Source organism: Emydura macquarii, unplaced genomic scaffold (assembly GCF_026122565.2).
Source record: "Emydura macquarii macquarii isolate MOO-44397 ecotype Brisbane River unplaced genomic scaffold, CSIRO-AGI_Emac_v2 contig_1253, whole genome shotgun sequence".
NCBI lineage: Eukaryota > Metazoa > Chordata > Testudines > Chelidae > Emydura > Emydura macquarii.
The window spans coordinates 70,555,337-70,572,270 of NW_027131390.1; the positions used below are offsets into that span (position 1 = coordinate 70,555,337).

At 36.5% G+C, this 16,934-nt stretch overlaps 1 protein-coding gene across 50 annotated transcripts in view; it reads left to right on the top strand.

The window, feature by feature from the left end:
• Positions 1 to 16,934, top strand: part of TTN (titin) — a 465,728-nt gene that overhangs the window by 199,572 nt on the left and 249,222 nt on the right. For 48 of the 50 annotated variants that reach the window (XM_067549108.1, XM_067549128.1, XM_067549138.1 and 45 more), the window contains 18 exons: positions 86 to 367; positions 676 to 942; positions 1,045 to 1,317; positions 1,447 to 1,710; positions 1,811 to 2,071; positions 2,490 to 2,750; positions 3,259 to 3,522; positions 3,620 to 3,880; positions 4,025 to 4,285; positions 5,174 to 5,434; positions 5,529 to 5,670; positions 5,759 to 5,924; positions 6,391 to 6,622; positions 7,410 to 7,694; positions 7,805 to 7,930; positions 10,695 to 10,883; positions 11,579 to 11,953; positions 15,491 to 15,547. In XM_067549108.1, coding sequence (XP_067405209.1) covers positions 86 to 367; positions 676 to 942; positions 1,045 to 1,317; positions 1,447 to 1,710; positions 1,811 to 2,071; positions 2,490 to 2,750; positions 3,259 to 3,522; positions 3,620 to 3,880; positions 4,025 to 4,285; positions 5,174 to 5,434; positions 5,529 to 5,670; positions 5,759 to 5,924; positions 6,391 to 6,622; positions 7,410 to 7,694; positions 7,805 to 7,930; positions 10,695 to 10,883; positions 11,579 to 11,953; positions 15,491 to 15,547 — 4,227 coding nt within the window. The remainder of the gene's footprint in view (positions 1 to 85; positions 368 to 675; positions 943 to 1,044; positions 1,318 to 1,446; positions 1,711 to 1,810; positions 2,072 to 2,489; positions 2,751 to 3,258; positions 3,523 to 3,619; positions 3,881 to 4,024; positions 4,286 to 5,173; positions 5,435 to 5,528; positions 5,671 to 5,758; positions 5,925 to 6,390; positions 6,623 to 7,409; positions 7,695 to 7,804; positions 7,931 to 10,694; positions 10,884 to 11,578; positions 11,954 to 15,490; positions 15,548 to 16,934) is intronic. The other 2 variants (XM_067549137.1, XM_067549159.1) reach the window with 1 other exon arrangement.

Genomic DNA, 16,934 nt, shown 5'->3' on the forward strand with positions numbered 1-16,934 from the left:
CCTTAATGCACTCTGTTCATTAACAACATCCATTTGTCAAATTTTTATTTATTTATTTATTTATTTATTTATTTATTTTTTGCAGCCAAACAGTTAATTAATTTCACGCAAAATTTACAAGATGTTGTTGCTAAAGAGAGAGATTCCATGGCAACCTTTGAATGTGAAACCTCAGAACCCTTTGTCAAAGTGAAATGGTATAAAAATGGAATAGAAATTTTTTCTGGGGACAAATACAGGATGCACTCTGATAGAAAAGGTCACTTTCTTTCTGTGCTAATGATTGACATGTTTGATGCTGAGGACTACAGCTGTGCATTGGTAGAAGATGAAACTGTTAAAACAACAGCTAAGCTTATTGTTGAAGGTAGGAATGAAAACTTTTATGACCATTCAATGTTTTTATAGTTAAATCTACCAGGAAGCAATCAGCTATGACTGATGAACATAGCAGTAGGCATTTTGCTGTATAGTAAGAACATTGCAAAAATGTTTACACTATGTTTATATTTTTAATGCAACATTAAAATCTGAAAATTAGCTTATGTTCAAGGTTTACAAATAATATTTGTTTTGGATATGTTTGTTTCTTTATACCCAAATGTTTTGATAAGAAATGTTTCACCAAACTCTTAAACACATTCACAAATGATTTTTTTTAATGTTCTAATGTAGGTGCCATTATTGAGTTTGTTAAAGAACTTGAGGATATTGAAGTCCCAGAGTCCTTCTCCGGCGAGCTTGAATGTGAGATTTCCCCTGAAGATGTGGAGGGGAAATGGTATTTTGGTGATGTTGAGCTCACACCCAATAGTAAATACATGATTACTTCCCGGCGGGGTCGCCAAATTCTCACTGTTAAAGATGTTAGTAAGGAAGACCAAGGAGAGTACAGCTTTGTTGTAGATGACAAAAAGACAAGTTGCAAACTGAAGATGAAGCGTAAGCCTTTCTAATTACATACCCCTTCTCTCTTACAGTTTTAAGAGTAATTATTTTGTTTATCCTTTGTGAGGATTAATTTTTTTTTTTCATATTTCATAGCCCGTCCTGTGACTATTCTTCAAGGACTTACTGATCAAAAAGTCTGTGAGGGTGATATTGTTCAACTTGAAGTTAAAGTCTCCCTAGAAAATGTTGAAGGAGTCTGGATGAAGAATGGTATTGAAATTCAGCCAAATGACCGGGTGCACGTCGTGTTGGATAAGCAGTCACATATGTTATTAATTGAAGATGTAACAAAGGAAGATGGTGGAAATTACTCCTTTAATGTTCCCAGTCTGCTTCTTTCAACCACTGGACGTGTCTCTGTTTATAGTAAGTGACTATTATTAGCCAGTCCAATGGGTTTTTTTTTTTGAAGACATGGGTGGTCATTTGTTTGCTTTGTTTCTTGTTAATTTAAGGGTTTTTTTTTTTAACATGAATATATTTGTGACTTGGCAGGTGTGGACATAGTTGTGCCTCTAAAAGATGTTCACACTATTGAAGGAACAAAAGCTGTCTTTGAATGCAAAGTTTCAGTCCCTGATGTGTCTTCATCAAAATGGTACCTAAATGATCAACAGATAAAGCCAGATGACCGTATACAAGCTGTCTGCAAAGGCACTAAACAGAGGCTAGTGCTTACCAGGACCCATGCATCAGATGAAGGACACTACAAACTGATGGTTGGCAAAGTTGAAACCATTTGCAATCTCACAGTTGAAAGTAGGTATTCTTTAAGATGCACAGTAGTTCTTAAAACACTTCCTGCTAATACAATAAAGTGGTAGTGACTAATATAATTTCTAATGTACTTGTTTTGCAGAAATTCAGATTATTAGAGGCCTTCATGACATCACATGCACTGAAACTCAGAATGTATCCTTTGAGACTGAGCTGTCACATGCAGGTATTGATGTTTTATGGCACTTCAAGGATCAAGAGCTCAAGCCTAGTCCTAAATACAAAATTGAAGCACGTGGCAAAATATATAAATTGACTGTAGTGAACATGATGAAAGATGATGAAGGCGAATACACATTTTATGCTGGAGAAAAGAAAACATCTGGGAAGCTTATAGTAGCAGGTTAGTAGACTTAAATCCCAAAAAGTGTCTCTCTTTGATTAAAAAAAAATACCCAGTGTAATAAGCGATTTACATATTTTGTAGCAGCACGTGCAGTTTTGCTCTTGCTAAATCTTCTCCACTCTCATTTCTTTTCTCTTTTCCCTGAGGCTTGTCTCACTTTCTCTATCTTATTTTTTCTGTCTTCTTATTGGCTTTGATTCAGCAGCACCTAAGTGGGTTTTTAAGTGCTTTGTTTAATCTGGGCCATAACGTAGAATGCTGCACATATGTGTGTGGAAAGGAAGGCAGTATGTTGTCCTCAGAATCTGTGTTGCCAGTGGATTTCAGCAAGGCTGAATTTCAGTATAAAGAGAAAATAACCTAATGAGACAGCTGCAACACTGAACAAATAACTTGTGCTTTTGATTCCCAACAGGTGGTGCCATTGCAAAGCCCCTCACCGATCTAACAGTGGCTGAATCCCAGGAAGCTGTTTTTGAATGCGAGGTGGCAAATCCCGATTCTGAGGGCCAGTGGTTGAAGGATGGAAAACCATTATCTATGACGGATCAATGCCGTAGTGAATCAGATGGTTTAAAGAGGAGACTTAACATTCCAGTCACCAAGCTAGATGACATCGGTGAATATACCTACAAAGTGGCATCCTCAAAAACATCTGCCAAACTGAAGGTTGAAGGTCAGTAATTCCATCCTGATTTGATACTTTTAAGGGCTTGATTCAAAGGCCATTAGATCAATGGCTTTTGGATCAGGCTCTAAAACACAAAATAAAACTAAGTATGATGTACATCATCATTATTAGAAACTGTCTCTTGTGTTTAAAATGCATGATGTTGGAGGCAATAAATGGATATAATTTTTGGAAGTTCCATGTTAGAATTGAACATATTTTGATAAAAACATATTCAGTGTATGCTGTCAGCCATTAAAAAAAAAACATTTGCCAATAGTGTAGTAGCATTTTAAATATAGGAAAACTATATTAATCTTAGATACTGATAGCTCCTGGGAAATGCTGTTTTGTTTGGGAGTTGGCGCTTGGTGATCATGATATGTGTGTAATGTGTGTGTCTTTGGATCTTAAAATAAGAGGATCGTAACATGTTTTGTAAAATGACAGTAATTAACTGTCTTTGAGGTTCAATTTGCTTTTTCAACTTTATTGGTAATTTGGTGTTTTTTAGCTGTTAAAATAAAGAAGACACTAAAGAACCTGACCGTAACAGAAACACAAGATGCAGTTTTTGTTGTGGAACTTACCCATCCTGATGTTAAAGGAATTCAGTGGATCAAAAATGGCATTGAACTTAAATCAGATGACAAATATGAGATTACAGTAAAGGGAACTGTTTACACACTGCGAGTGAAAAATTGTGTTATTACTGATGAGTCCGTTTATGGCTTTAAGCTTGGAAGGTTAGGAGCCAATGCCAGACTCCATGTTGAAAGTAAGTCAATTTGTGATCATTTCAGCAATTAGTCTAATGACTGTTTTAAAATTTAAGTCACAACTATGAATAAACTGTTGTAACTCTTTTCTTTAAGCTGTTAAAATAATCAAAAAGCCAAAGGATGTAACTGCTTTGGAAAATGCCGTTGTTTCCTTTGAATTGAGTGTGTCCCATGATACTGTACCAGTCAAATGGTTCTACAAAAATGTTGAGATTAAGTCAAGTGACAAGTACAGAATGATCTCTCAAAGGAAAGTTCACAAGCTGATGTTGCAGAATATATCTCCCTCTGATGCTGGAGAATACACAGCTGTAGTAGGACAACTGGAGTGCAAAGCAAAGCTGTTTGTGGAAAGTAAGTATTTCATACCACACTAGCTTATGTATTATTACTAGTCCTTCCACTGGATGATCTATTACTCTTTGCATTTCCATTTATATAAACATAATTTAAAAGACAATACGATCTGATTTTTTTTCATTCTCTTTTTTGTGATAGCTGTACACATTACAAAGACCATGAAAAGTATTGAGGTTCCTGAGACCAAAACTGCCTCCTTTCAGTGTGAAGTATCGCATTTCAATGTACCTGCTGTATGGTTAAAAAATGGTGTGGAAATAGAAATGAGTCAGAAGTTTAAAATAGTGGTTCAGGGGAAACTCCATCAGCTCAATATCATGAACACAAGCAGTGAAGATTCTGCAGAATATACATTTGTCTGTGGGAATGACAGAGTCAGTGCAACTCTGACAGTGAACCGTAAGTGAACAAAATTTAACCAAAGTGTTTTCTATTACCAAAAATAGTTATGATATTCATACATGGTTAAGGCTTCTTTGTGTTCAATATATGCTGAAATGCACCCCATCTACTGGTTAGAGTGGGAATATGGCAATCAGGAGACATGGTTGCCTGTCTCAAAAGTGCCTAAGGAGCCTAAATCCCATTTTCAAAAGAGATTTAGGCACTTAGGAGCTCAAAGTCCCATTGACTTTTACTAAGGCTTAGGCTTCCAAGCGGCTAGGTCACATTTTGAAAATGGGATTTAGTCTCCTAAATCATTTAGAAGCTTTTGAAAATGTTATTCCTAGAACCAATTCTCGAATCTTGACTCTGACATAGAATCTCTCTTTGACATTGCACAAGTCATTTAGCTGCTCTGTGCCTCAGTTTCACCCTCTATAAAATGGGATTATTCCCCTTTCTAAAGTGTTTTGAGATGCTTGAATGAAAAGCTCTATACAACTACAGAATGGTATGGTTGTGTTGGACGTTTGTTTTCTGAGTTTAAAACTTCTTTTGTTCTAGAAAATAAGATTATACAGGTCACTCTGTCTATTTTCACATATTGTTGTGAAATCAGTAAGGAAAAATTTAAAACCAATTGAAAGCTCATAGATACAAAGATGATTATTAAAAAGTAGTAACTTGGAAATAAAATGCTGAAAAGGTACTTTCTTTTTGGTAATTTTTGTGCTAAATGCAAGAAGCCCAATTTTCAATTAATGGCTTATTTTATAATATTTTGCAAAACTGATGAGGGTAGTAGGACCTTGGTCTAAATGCAATCTGTTAAAGGATTGTGAAGCAATTTAGGCTCTTGTTAAGACACATTTTTAAATCATGTGGCTATTTCTTTTCTTTTAGCTATCTTGATTACATCTATGCTGAAAGACATCAATGCTGAAGAGAAAGATACAATAACATTTGAAGTAACTGTCAACTATGAAGGCATCACATACAAGTGGTTAAAGAATGGGGTGGAAATAAAATCAACTGACAGGTGCCAAATAAGAACTAAAAAGCTTACACATTCTCTTGCCATAAGGAATGTCCACTTTGGTGATGCTGCAGAATACAGTTTTGTTGCTGGGAAAGCTGTTTCATCAGCCACTTTATATGTGGAAGGTATTTGTTTTCATAGTCTGTATATTTAAGGAACTTAATGGTCCTCCTGATATATATTTATTGTGCTCATCATATATATGTGGTATTTCCCTAGCTCGTCACATTGAGTTTAGGAAGCACATTAAAGACATTAAGGTTGTGGAGAAGAAACGAGCCATTTTTGAATGTGAACTCTCAGAACCTGACATTTCAGTGCAGTGGATGAAGGATGGCCAGGAACTCCAGCTTGGTGACAGGTAATCCTTTTGCTCTGGAACAAGATCCTAATATTCTTTATATTTTTCAGAAAAATAGCTCTGTTCATTATCTTTATGTTATCTTTAGAGTGAAAGTTCAGAGGGAGAGATTTGTCCATCGCCTCCTCATTCCTTCCACAAAGATGTCTGATGCTGGACAGTACACTGTAGTAGCAGGAGGAAACATGTCCAGTGCTAACTTAGTTGTGGAAGGTCGTGATATTCGTATCAAAAGTATCCATAAAGATGTTCAGGTATAGTATATACACAGGGAATAAATTCTTGGCACCTCTGTTTTTCTACCATTTAAAGGAGCGATAGCTCATTAATGGGATATACTGCAGCAGGGGTAAGAGCATACCTAAACTCCACAACAGCAATAGTTGTGGGGTCAGGGCGTCCGACCATGTTCTGATGAGCCACCCCCGTACCTACTCTATAGGCCCTGGGGAATCTAAAGACGCATACTTCTCACCAGGCCAGTAACTTTCTTCTCACTGATCCAAACAAGATATTGGTAAGTGGGAGGAGAATAGCACATCTGCAACTCTCAGGCCTATATAGTTTACTTTGGGTTGGTCATTAAGCAGTAGGCCATCCTGTGTCCTGCTGCAGACAGAATTTGGAACCTCCTGAGTTTTTCCCCTTAAGATTTAATGAAGCAGGAGGGCAGCTGCAAAAGCAGGTGCTATTTGTAATATTTATTCTACTTGATAAAAGGTCATTGAAAGACAGCGAGCTGTAGTTGAATTTGAAGTCAATGAAGATGATGTTGAGGCTCGCTGGTATAAGGATGGCATTGAGATCAATTTCCAGATTGAGGAAAGATATCAGTATTTTGTGGAAAGAAGAATCCACCAAATGAGCATTACTGAAACAAGATACAGCGATGCTGGGGAATACACTTTTGTAGCAGGAAGAAACAGGAGCTCTATTATTCTCCATGTTAATGGTATGTATGTTTGCAGTATTGTTGTAGCCATGTTAGTCCCAGGGTATTAGAGAGAGAAGGTAGGTGAGGTAATATCTTTTGTTGGACCAAATTTTGTTTGTGAGAGAAAGACAAAGATATTATCTCACCCACCTTGTGTTTTTAATGGTATGTATGGGCATTCATTTTGTTCATCATTGCATTTCCTAGCCTGTATTTTCTGTATCTCTGTGAAAACTTGTTGGGGTTATAACACTATAAACTTGGCATAACTTCAGAGAGATAATCCTGAAACAGTTGGGGTAGCTTGTGCTACATCACTGCTTCCTCTACACTCTTTCCACTGAAATAAATAGCTGATTAAAATGTTATAGCACTTTTTTCTCTGCATCTACCTAAGCCAAGCAATTCTCTTACTGCCAAGTAAATAAAGCAGCAATCCCTTAACTTTGATATCTCAAATATTTAGTATCAGAGGGATCAATCTAGCAGTTTTCAGAGATGTTTTTTACAATTTCATCTTTCAAAAAATCTTACACACTAAAACAGCTATTAGTTCTGAAAAATTTGTCATAAGTCCCAAGTTCAGTATTCCTGGCCCAAGAAAATCCCCCAATCAAGTGACTTCGTTGTGCGAGGAATACTAAACTGGACCTTCAGTCACTGGGAAATTTGCATGAATGAGGATTGTGAATTCTGACCACTTGACAATAGTATTTTTGTTTGGCAGAATAAGAAAGAGATCTTACTAAATTTTTAATAATTTCAATAAGCAACACATATTGAGATCTTCTTTTTGAATCTGCAGCGCCAGAGCCACCCCATATTATTCAGGAGCTTCAGCCAACCACGGTGGAATCTGGTAAACCTGCTCGCTTTTGTGCTGTAATATCAGGTAGACCCCAGCCCAAAATTTCTTGGTATAAAGATGAGCAGCAGCTTTCTCCAGGCTTTAAGTGCAAGTTTCTTCATGATGCACAAGAATACACTCTGTTGTTGATTGAGACTTTCCCTGAAGATGCAGCAGTTTACACATGTGAAGCAAAGAATGACTATGGAGTTGCCACTACTTCAGCCTCTCTTTCAGTGGAAGGTAAGTTTTCCATGTTCCTTAAAGTGTATTTGAAATGGTATTGTCAACACTTTGTGATTGTGTGCTCCTCTCTGTGGACTGATCATAACTTTTTTGGTCTCTTTCTTTAGTCCCAGAAGTTGTTTCTCCTGATCTAGAAGTGCCAGTTTATCCACCTACTCTTATAACACCACTTCGAGATGTTGTTACTTCCGAAGGACAATCTGCTTGTTTTCAGTGCAGAGTTACAGGGACAGGTTAGTTTAATGAAATTATATATAATTTTTGTTATATCAAAACTGTTCAGCTGATACTCAAAGCAAATCTAATAACATCTGAGTTGAAATCACTCTTTCTGAAGATTATGTAACTATCAGTTATATGTATGGAGTATAGTATTTGATGTATAATCACTGTCAGCTATTAATTAAAAAAGTTATCTCATAGCTGCCAGTAGATGTGAAATTTAAAAGGGTCCTATCCCAAATGCTAAGAATTTTTTTAATGGGTGTTCCTGGGCTTAGTAGTTCTTACATTTTTAATCAGATGTGGATCTTTCTAATGCTTTTCAGAGTAGTGACTGCTACATGAAGTTCAAAACAGTCAATGCAGTGATATGGCAGAGCTTTGAAGCCCTAACTATAATGCTGAGGAAAGCATTGGCCTAGAAATGAGCATGAAAAATGAACACTTATTGACACACCTTTTAAAAAAGATACTGGTCAAAAATCTGTCCTAACTTTCATGCCAAAACCCCTTAACAGGATGTACCATTTTCTGTACCATTCATGGGAACATTAAACTAAAAATATTGCATGAAAATTAGAATTTTTGTTTTATCCCAGAAACAGAGATTTTTTTAAAAAAAATTTACACTTATTTGAAATAGATTTTCTTTACATGAATGTACCATGTTTTAGTTAAATAAAATACTATCTTATAACTAAAAACACTCTCCCGGTCACCATAGCAGCTATTTTGCTAAATTAAACTGCAATGTTGTTATTTATTATTATTGCCCCAGATAGTATTGGGCACTATTCATAATAATAATAAATAAAATATTCACATATTATGTAAAGATACCTAGTGCCTGACATAAAACTGTATACAATTCAGTCCTTGTCCCAAAGTGTTTACAGTAGATTATAGGCATACCAAAGTCCAGATTTAAATCATTTTTGAGTTATAGAAATGCAAAAAGGTGGATGAAATGAATAGCAGCTACTTTCCTTGCATTCCTGTCACGTAAAAGTGCACATCTGGAATTGGAAACAAATCTGCTTCCAGGATAAAAATCATGGTAAGACTCAGAAAATACACATAGGAGTCTATACCGGAACTATTGCCATCTTAATAACAGCTATGCAAAGCATGCCACAATAGGAGTGTGAGTGTGTGTACGTGTGAACTATCTTTATGTGCATGTTGATGACTGAGAGGTACATTTGCAGCACAAAACATGGGGATTTATCCTTGCAGCTCCTGTTCTTTTTGCATTGTATACGAATGAATTTGTATATTTCTCAAATAAAGCATGAATATATTTTATATTAGCTTAGCTAATATAACAGTGTTGAAAATATATTTTCAAAGTGTGTGCACCACAGTACTTTTCCTGTATCTTTACTACATTGACAACTGCAAAAACAATTAAAGTAACTTTATATTGGTGCTGGATCTAGAGGTGCTGGAGGTGTGGGTGCACCCTCTCACTTGAAGTAATTTCCATCACAAACAGGGTTTACATTTTTGTTCAATGGCTTTCAGCACTATAAAAATAGTTCCAGCACACTGTTAATTTTTATATGCTAGATCAGTGCAGTTAGTGATGTAATACAGTGCCAGGTTTGATGACTGGAGCTGGCCTCTTCTTTCCCAGGCTGGCAAGATCTTTCAGAACTGGGAAGAACAGGCTTTGTTCATGAAGCAAGAAGGTGTCTCACTGGACTCACCAGTGACCTTTTTGATTAATTAGAGACTGGCATTAAAAAGCTTCTCTCAGGCGGGTACAACTGAACTGGATCTTCAGCTATGATGATTTCCACTAGCTGAGGATCCGACCCTATGGTCTGGAAGATAGGGATGTAAAAACTGGAGGTTTCTCAGAACTCAGACAGAAAAATAGACAGAAAAACCCATTCCCCTCCTCAGACAACAGGTTACCTATTGGCATTTGTCTGAACTGTGTGGATCAGTTCAGTCATTTTGCAGCCCACTAGATTGTCAGTTTTAAATGGTAGTTTGAGCTTGAAGATAAATATAAAGTAAAAGCAGTTCTTTGGTAATAGTAATAATAATAATAATAAAACAGCAACAACACTTTTTAAAAACAAAATACAATGAAATTATCCAGGATATTGTGGATGTGGCCCTAAAGAGCCACCTCTATTAATGCCCCTTAGTATGCATCAGATTCTGCAAAATGGGGCATGCTTCCTCTGTTCCTTCCCTATGCCAGTATCCAACTCCTCCCCTTCTCATCCACCTCCAGCAGCCACCCAGACCCATTTGCCCCACTCCCAGGCACAGATTTCATGCTACCCTCTTCCCACGTACAGCACCTCTGCTCTCCCCTATGCATCTCAGCTGAGCTGCCACTGAACTCCCACGTGTCAGCTGATTCTTCCTTATGTCTTCACCTACCTCACAGCTGAATTCTTAAGATGCGATGCCAACATATAGCCACTGGGATCTTTCATTTTTCATGCTCGCTGACAAAACTGAAAGCCCTACTCTGCCTCCTTTTATTTCAAAGGTATCCAGAGGGAGAGAGAGAGAGCGAGATTTCCAATTAATCGTTGAATGTAGCAATAACAAAATAAGTTTTCCCTCATAAATATTACCAATCCTGAAATGTAAAATAACCAGTAAGCTACATGTCATCTTAAACTAGCCTTATTATACATTATCAAGGAATATTCAACTTAAAAAAGCTGTGATATAAGTGATTTATGAAATATTTACTTATTAACATCTTGTATCTTAATCTTATTTTCATTTTTTATTTTACTTGAGCAGATCTGAAAATCTCTTGGTATTGCAAAGATAAGGAGATCAAGCCATCCCGTTTCTTTAGGATGACTCATTTTGAAGACACTTGCCAGCTGGAGATTGCAGAAGCCTATCCAGAGGATGAAGGAATTTATACGTTTGTTGCTAGTAATTCTATAGGCCAAGTGACAAGTACTGCTAACTTGAAGTTGGAAGGTACAATGTACAATTAAAAAAGAAATCATATTTTAATTAGGTCATGTGCCCATACTAATTAATATTCATTAATAAATATATGTGAGTCATTGTTTGTCATGTCATGTCTTTTAATTCAATTAATCAGTATCATCTTACAACATCCACTTGTGTCTCCAGGACATGGTCATGCACAGTGAAGTTTGTTTCACAGTTTTCAGTGTTCCATGCACTTGCCTTTTCATCATTAGTAGTATCCAGCATGCACCAAACAAGGTAGAAACCTTGTCTCTAATCTAAGTCTTTTAAACACATTTGTATTGCGTTAAAAAGCCTTTGCCTTGAAAAGATCTCTAAAAAGTTTTGGTATTTGATAAAATGTTTTCATTTAAGAAGCTTTAGAAAATCTTAAACAAGGGTGTGCCCAAGATTGGTGCAAATGAGAAAATAAATGTGCACTCATGCATTCTTTAAGCATTGATCACTAATTTCAGAACAGAATCAAGGGTTTGTTGTTTTATTCTTATGTGGTTTTCAGTGTAATTTAACCTGAAATATTTTTATTTTATTTTATTTTTCCAAGAGTTTTTAAACTAGGGAATTAATGATTCATACTGTAAAATTGCCAGGCCAAAAAACACCAAAACAACTTAGGAGAGAGAGAACTTGATTGTAGCGTAGGGTCAGAAATTAAAAGTTGGCATGCTTCTTTTCAGGATTTAAAAAGGTTGAAGAAGTTACATCAAAGTCCCAATGGCATGTTTCTTCATCAGTTTCACTTAAGAAGGAGCCTGTTGGCCAAAGGCCCACCTTTATCCAGCCTATTTCAAGCTGCAGGGTATGCAGCGGGGAAACAGTCAGATTTCAAGCCAGGGTCACTGGCATGCCAAAACCAGAAATCCAATGGTTTCATAACCAACAGCTAATGTTGCCAACAAAAGATATAATTTTCCATTTTGATGAGTCTACAGGCACAGCTATGCTGATAATAGTAGATGCTTTTTTAGAGCACGCTGGCCAATACTCTTGCAAAGCAGGAAATAGTGCTGGAGAAGCAACTTGCACAGCTACACTTACAGTGACTGCGGAAGGTAAAGCCCCATTTTTGTTCAAAGGGATTCAGTTTGTTGTATACCACACTGTTACTAATTACCTCCTTTCCTCTTTTCACACCGTTTAGGTAGCAGCTAGTTCACTAATGTTGGTAGTATTAGCTGTAACCAATAAACCACTGTAATTTCTTCTATTTTAAAATGTCATATAACTTCAAATCTCACAAAACTTTACCCTATATTTAGAAAATAGAGACATTTTACTAAACTAAGCAAGAACACACTTTAAACCAGAGAGCAAGTGACAGTCACACCGTTGTCTGATGTACTCTGCATTGGGGGTGTAAAACTAACAGAAAATACATCCTTAAAGAGTATCATAACAGATTATTCAATATTGGAATGGACAACGTCAGTGAAAAGAAGAGATGAACATCAACTGTGTATCAACTGCATGAGTACACGTCATTTTCCATTCATCTATGTGAATAAATTTTCTTTTGTGTCAAGAGCATAATGTATCTGGCATGCTGAGTTTTCCCATGAAGATGATATCTTTCATTCTCATTATCCATACCATTTTATTTTGTTCATAAGTTGGCCCAGTAAAGTACTTTTAGATGTTAATGTTATTTTTTTGTTACTTAATTACGCAGTGCAAGCCATAGATAGGCAAAGTTCTGGGAAAGATGTAAAAGAGTCTATCCAGTCGCAGGCAATATCAGAAGTTCATGTTGCTTCCCCTTTCACAAAGAAGGAGACCAGAGCTTATAAAAAAGAAATTAAATCAGTGCAAGAACCATCATATCAACTGGGTGTGCAGGTTTTGGAAACTTTATCAGAAAGTTTAACCATGAAAGCTACATCAGTGAAAGAAACAGAAAGTCTCCATACAACGGTCCTTTCACAAACATCTCAAAGCACAACAAAAGTCTCCGCTGCTTTTGTTCAGGAAATGAGAGAAGCTTCCCCAATTATTCTCCTGAAACTGCATGACCAAACTGTGAAATGTGGCGATACCGCGCAGTTCATTTGTGCTTTAGAAAGCGAACACTTTTTAAAGGTTCTGTGGACCCATGAAGATGAAACGATAAAAGATTCTGAACGAGTGAAGCTATCACAAAATGGTAGTGTCCTATTACTCACAATTACAGATGTCCAACTGTTAGATCAAGGACTGTACAGATGTACTGTACATAATGATCATGGAGAGACGACAACTGCTGCGGTACTAACAGTAGAAGGTGGTTATTTGATTTTTAACATTGGCTTACCTCATTTCAACCTAATCATCTCTGCATATGGCTCACTTATATTTCCTAACACTAGTATTTAATTTAGAAATATATATTTTAAGTTCTTTGTCACATTTAGGGTTCTATTCATAAATAATTTATGCAGCACCAGGCAGGGAGTTTTATAGCTTGCTTGAGAAGTGCATCATGGCTGTTTCCAGCAAGTTACAGCCAAATGGAATTGGTACCCATACATTTATCAACTTAAGCCTCTGATATGCAGTAAGACTTTGACTTGGTGGGAAGTGTCCATGTGGAACAAAATGAAGAAAAGGGCAGAAGGAGGCCATTTTTTTTATTTTATTTTATTTTTTTTGCAGTTTATGCAGATTTCTGAAGTTGGAATTTGAGTGTTCTTTTTAAATAAAGAAAAGGGAGGAAAGTCAGATGAGCAAATTAACCCAGACGCTGGTCACTCCAGCTTGCACAGGAACATATACTGCTGATAACTCAAACAGACTCCATTTTGAGTGGCACTATAGGACAACATACATGCAAGGGTTAATATTTAAGCAGTTTATTAGCATGTTTTCTTCCAACATCCTAAACATAGGTCTGTTTTTTACTCCTGAATACACCCATTCGTTGTGCCCAGTGCTATAAAATCCTCACTTGTCTATTGGATTTAGGAGTCTCTCCTTCCCAAGACTATATTAGTGTTCTACACAGTCTTTCTCCACACTTGTAATGGTGTGTTTTTGTAGGATTCCTTCCCGTCCCCCCACCCCCCATTACTCTAGTGCATTAAGACATCATCAGTTTCTGCATGTAATAACACCTTTGGAGTACAGACATTGATTTCCTTGACCCCCTAATGATCCAGAATGGGTCTCTTGTTCCTTTGCCACTGTTCACCTTAGACGTGATAACTGCTTTTATGAATCCATTAGAGGCAAGAGTAACAGCAGCGTGAACATGAGAATAAAACAGTCTCATACTGTTCCATGAAGTCGTTTGCCATGAGCCATTTATCTGGCTCTTACGCACCTTTCTTTGCTGTCGATCTATGTAAAATGTTGTCTCTACATGATCTTCTGCAATTACCTTCAACGTCAGAGAAAGTGGCTTCGGTGAAAGATGTGCTTGCTTGTGTTAGTCATTATAGACCAAGTCATTGTCCCACTTAAGTTAATGGTAAACATTCCAATTACTTAATTGGGACCTTTTTTTAGCCTAGCATGAATAGAGCCCCTAAATGTGTCATAAATCATATATTTCATAGTTTGTTTTTAGCTTTGAGCACTAACATGCTGAACATTCCTTTTCCATACTAAAGGCTTTATTTTTGTTTCTCTAAGTATAAGGGTGTTTTATTCCTGCCAACCATCTAATCTAATGCTTTTCCTAACTTTATTCTTACCTAGCTAAAGAAGCACACGCCAAAGCAGTAACAAAAATTACTCTTGAATCAGATACTAAAAGCATTAAAACAGTCAAAGAGTCTCAGACTCAAACAACCTCCGAAGTTAAGGAAGAGTCTGCAGTGGAAACGTCAAGTGTGTTCATACCTTCAGCTCAAAGACCACAAGGAACTGAAAAACAAAGGAACGGAGACTACTACCCTGATGTTGTGCCATGCGAAGAGATCATAGAAAGTGGTGCCAAAGTACCAGTATTTCTTGAAACTCTGCCCCCAGAAACCATTGTAAAAGAAGGAGATGATGTGTCACTCTTTTGTCTAATAAAGGGTGTGCCTGCTCCTTGTGTGATCTGGCTGTACAATCAGCTAATAGTTGAGGAGTCTGCGTTATGTTCCTTAAAACACGATGGGCCACTGTGCAGTTTAAAATTACTGAAAATTGGTCAGAATCAGAGGGGTATATACAAGTGCAGAATAGTTAACGCTGCAGGACAAGCCGAGTGCCGCACTCATCTGAGAGTGACAGGTTGGCAACTGCATGTTCTTTCCAAACATAAATCCCTCTTGCATACCATCGTTGCATTCAAGTACATTCTGCCCATATGAAACAGTAAAGAAAAAAAATGTCACTCATCTGTGGATTGTTGAATGTTTGCCTCCCGGTGTTTAAGGCATGTTACAGGCATGGTAAATTACAGACAAAAATCATAAAAAGTTGTAGACAAGTATACAATACAAATACGTTTTGAAACAGTTGATCACTGTTTTGTCAAACTTATCAGGTGTTTGAGTTGTTTTGGCATGTACTTGTGTATGTGTGTGTGGATTTCTGTATCCTTGCAATAGATATTCATAATTTCAACCTCACACTGTTAATTGATTCAGTTAGAAATCATCACAATAACCTCTGTTTTATTCTAGCTCCGGAAAAAGTTCTTCAAGAGAAGATAGAACAACAGATTGAAATGGAAGTGAAAGGTACAGTCACAAATTAATGTTACACTGAAGCATTGATTTATCATAAATAATTAGTAAATTGTCAGAAGCTTTTATTTGCTTACATAAAGCATATGACGGGAAAAGTAAAGCACATTTTGGAGCATATTTGAATATACTGCATGTTTTGTTTTAATATGCTAAGGAATATTTGCATTACAAGGTTAAGTTTTAAAATCAGTTTAAAACTTTAAATTTATAATTTTGCAGCTGTACTTTTAACTTCTACTTCATGCTTTGCAGCTGTTTACTGCTTAAGCTTTTATTTGTTAAACTTTCTTTTTAATGCATGGGATCGTTTAAATCATAACGAAGATATAAAAATCTTAATGAAATTATTCTTAAACATGTAAGCACCCTAACAATAAATCAAAGGACACAATTTGATGGATGGAGTAGAATAGAAAATGAATGTTATTAGGACATGTGAAAGCTACACATTCCCATTGGATCCTTGCACTTCATGTACATACATTAATTCGTCATTATACATTTCTTACACTGGCTTGCAGATAGCATATGTGGTCCATGTTGCTTGCTTTTTTTGCATAATGTTGTGAAATTAGTAGCTGTATTAGTTCGAATAAACGCCTTCTCATTTCATTTTAGCTAATTATTTACAGCTACATTTTTATATATCTTTCAAAATATTTTTTCTCAATTGTTTAAACATTTTACCCACATTCAAAAGGATCAGAAAGGGCGTTTATTCTACTGTCTGCAAGTCAGGTAAGATTTTCTTCTTTGCCAACAAAAGACACAAAGGTTTTCGGGCAGCTAAACCATACACCCACAGGAACATGTTATTTTGAAATTCATTTTTGCTTGTTCAAGAAGAAATGTCCACAGTTTGAAGAAAGAACAGACAACGAACGATTTTCGTGTCAGAATCTTTAAAACAGAGCAAGGCGTTGCGTTTATTCGAACAAATATGGTGAGTGAATTTTTTTTCTGGATTTGTGATGAAATCTGTAGCATGCCCCCTATTTAATTTAATATCTTGCCATTTCATTTATTTTCATTTTATGAACGTATGACAGAAGCTGCAGACTACGCTGTAATGTAATGTTGTTCTCTTACAGAACTGTTCTTCAAGGAAAAACCTGGACTTCTGGAAAAGCGAAGCGAGATGCAAGATGCTTTCTCCGATTCCAAAGACTATCTAGACCATGGATTTGTATCTGCGCAGAGATGTGCAAGTAGAATCTCGTCTATAACGTCTTGGTCTGAGAGTCTTAAACCTTCTTTCACACAAAAGCTGAAGTTTAGATCTGTTTTAGAGGGGGAACCCGCAGTTTTCCAGTGTAAGCTCGTTGCCTGTCCAACCCCCACAATGGCATGGTTTCATAATAATAGGCCTATCCCTAGA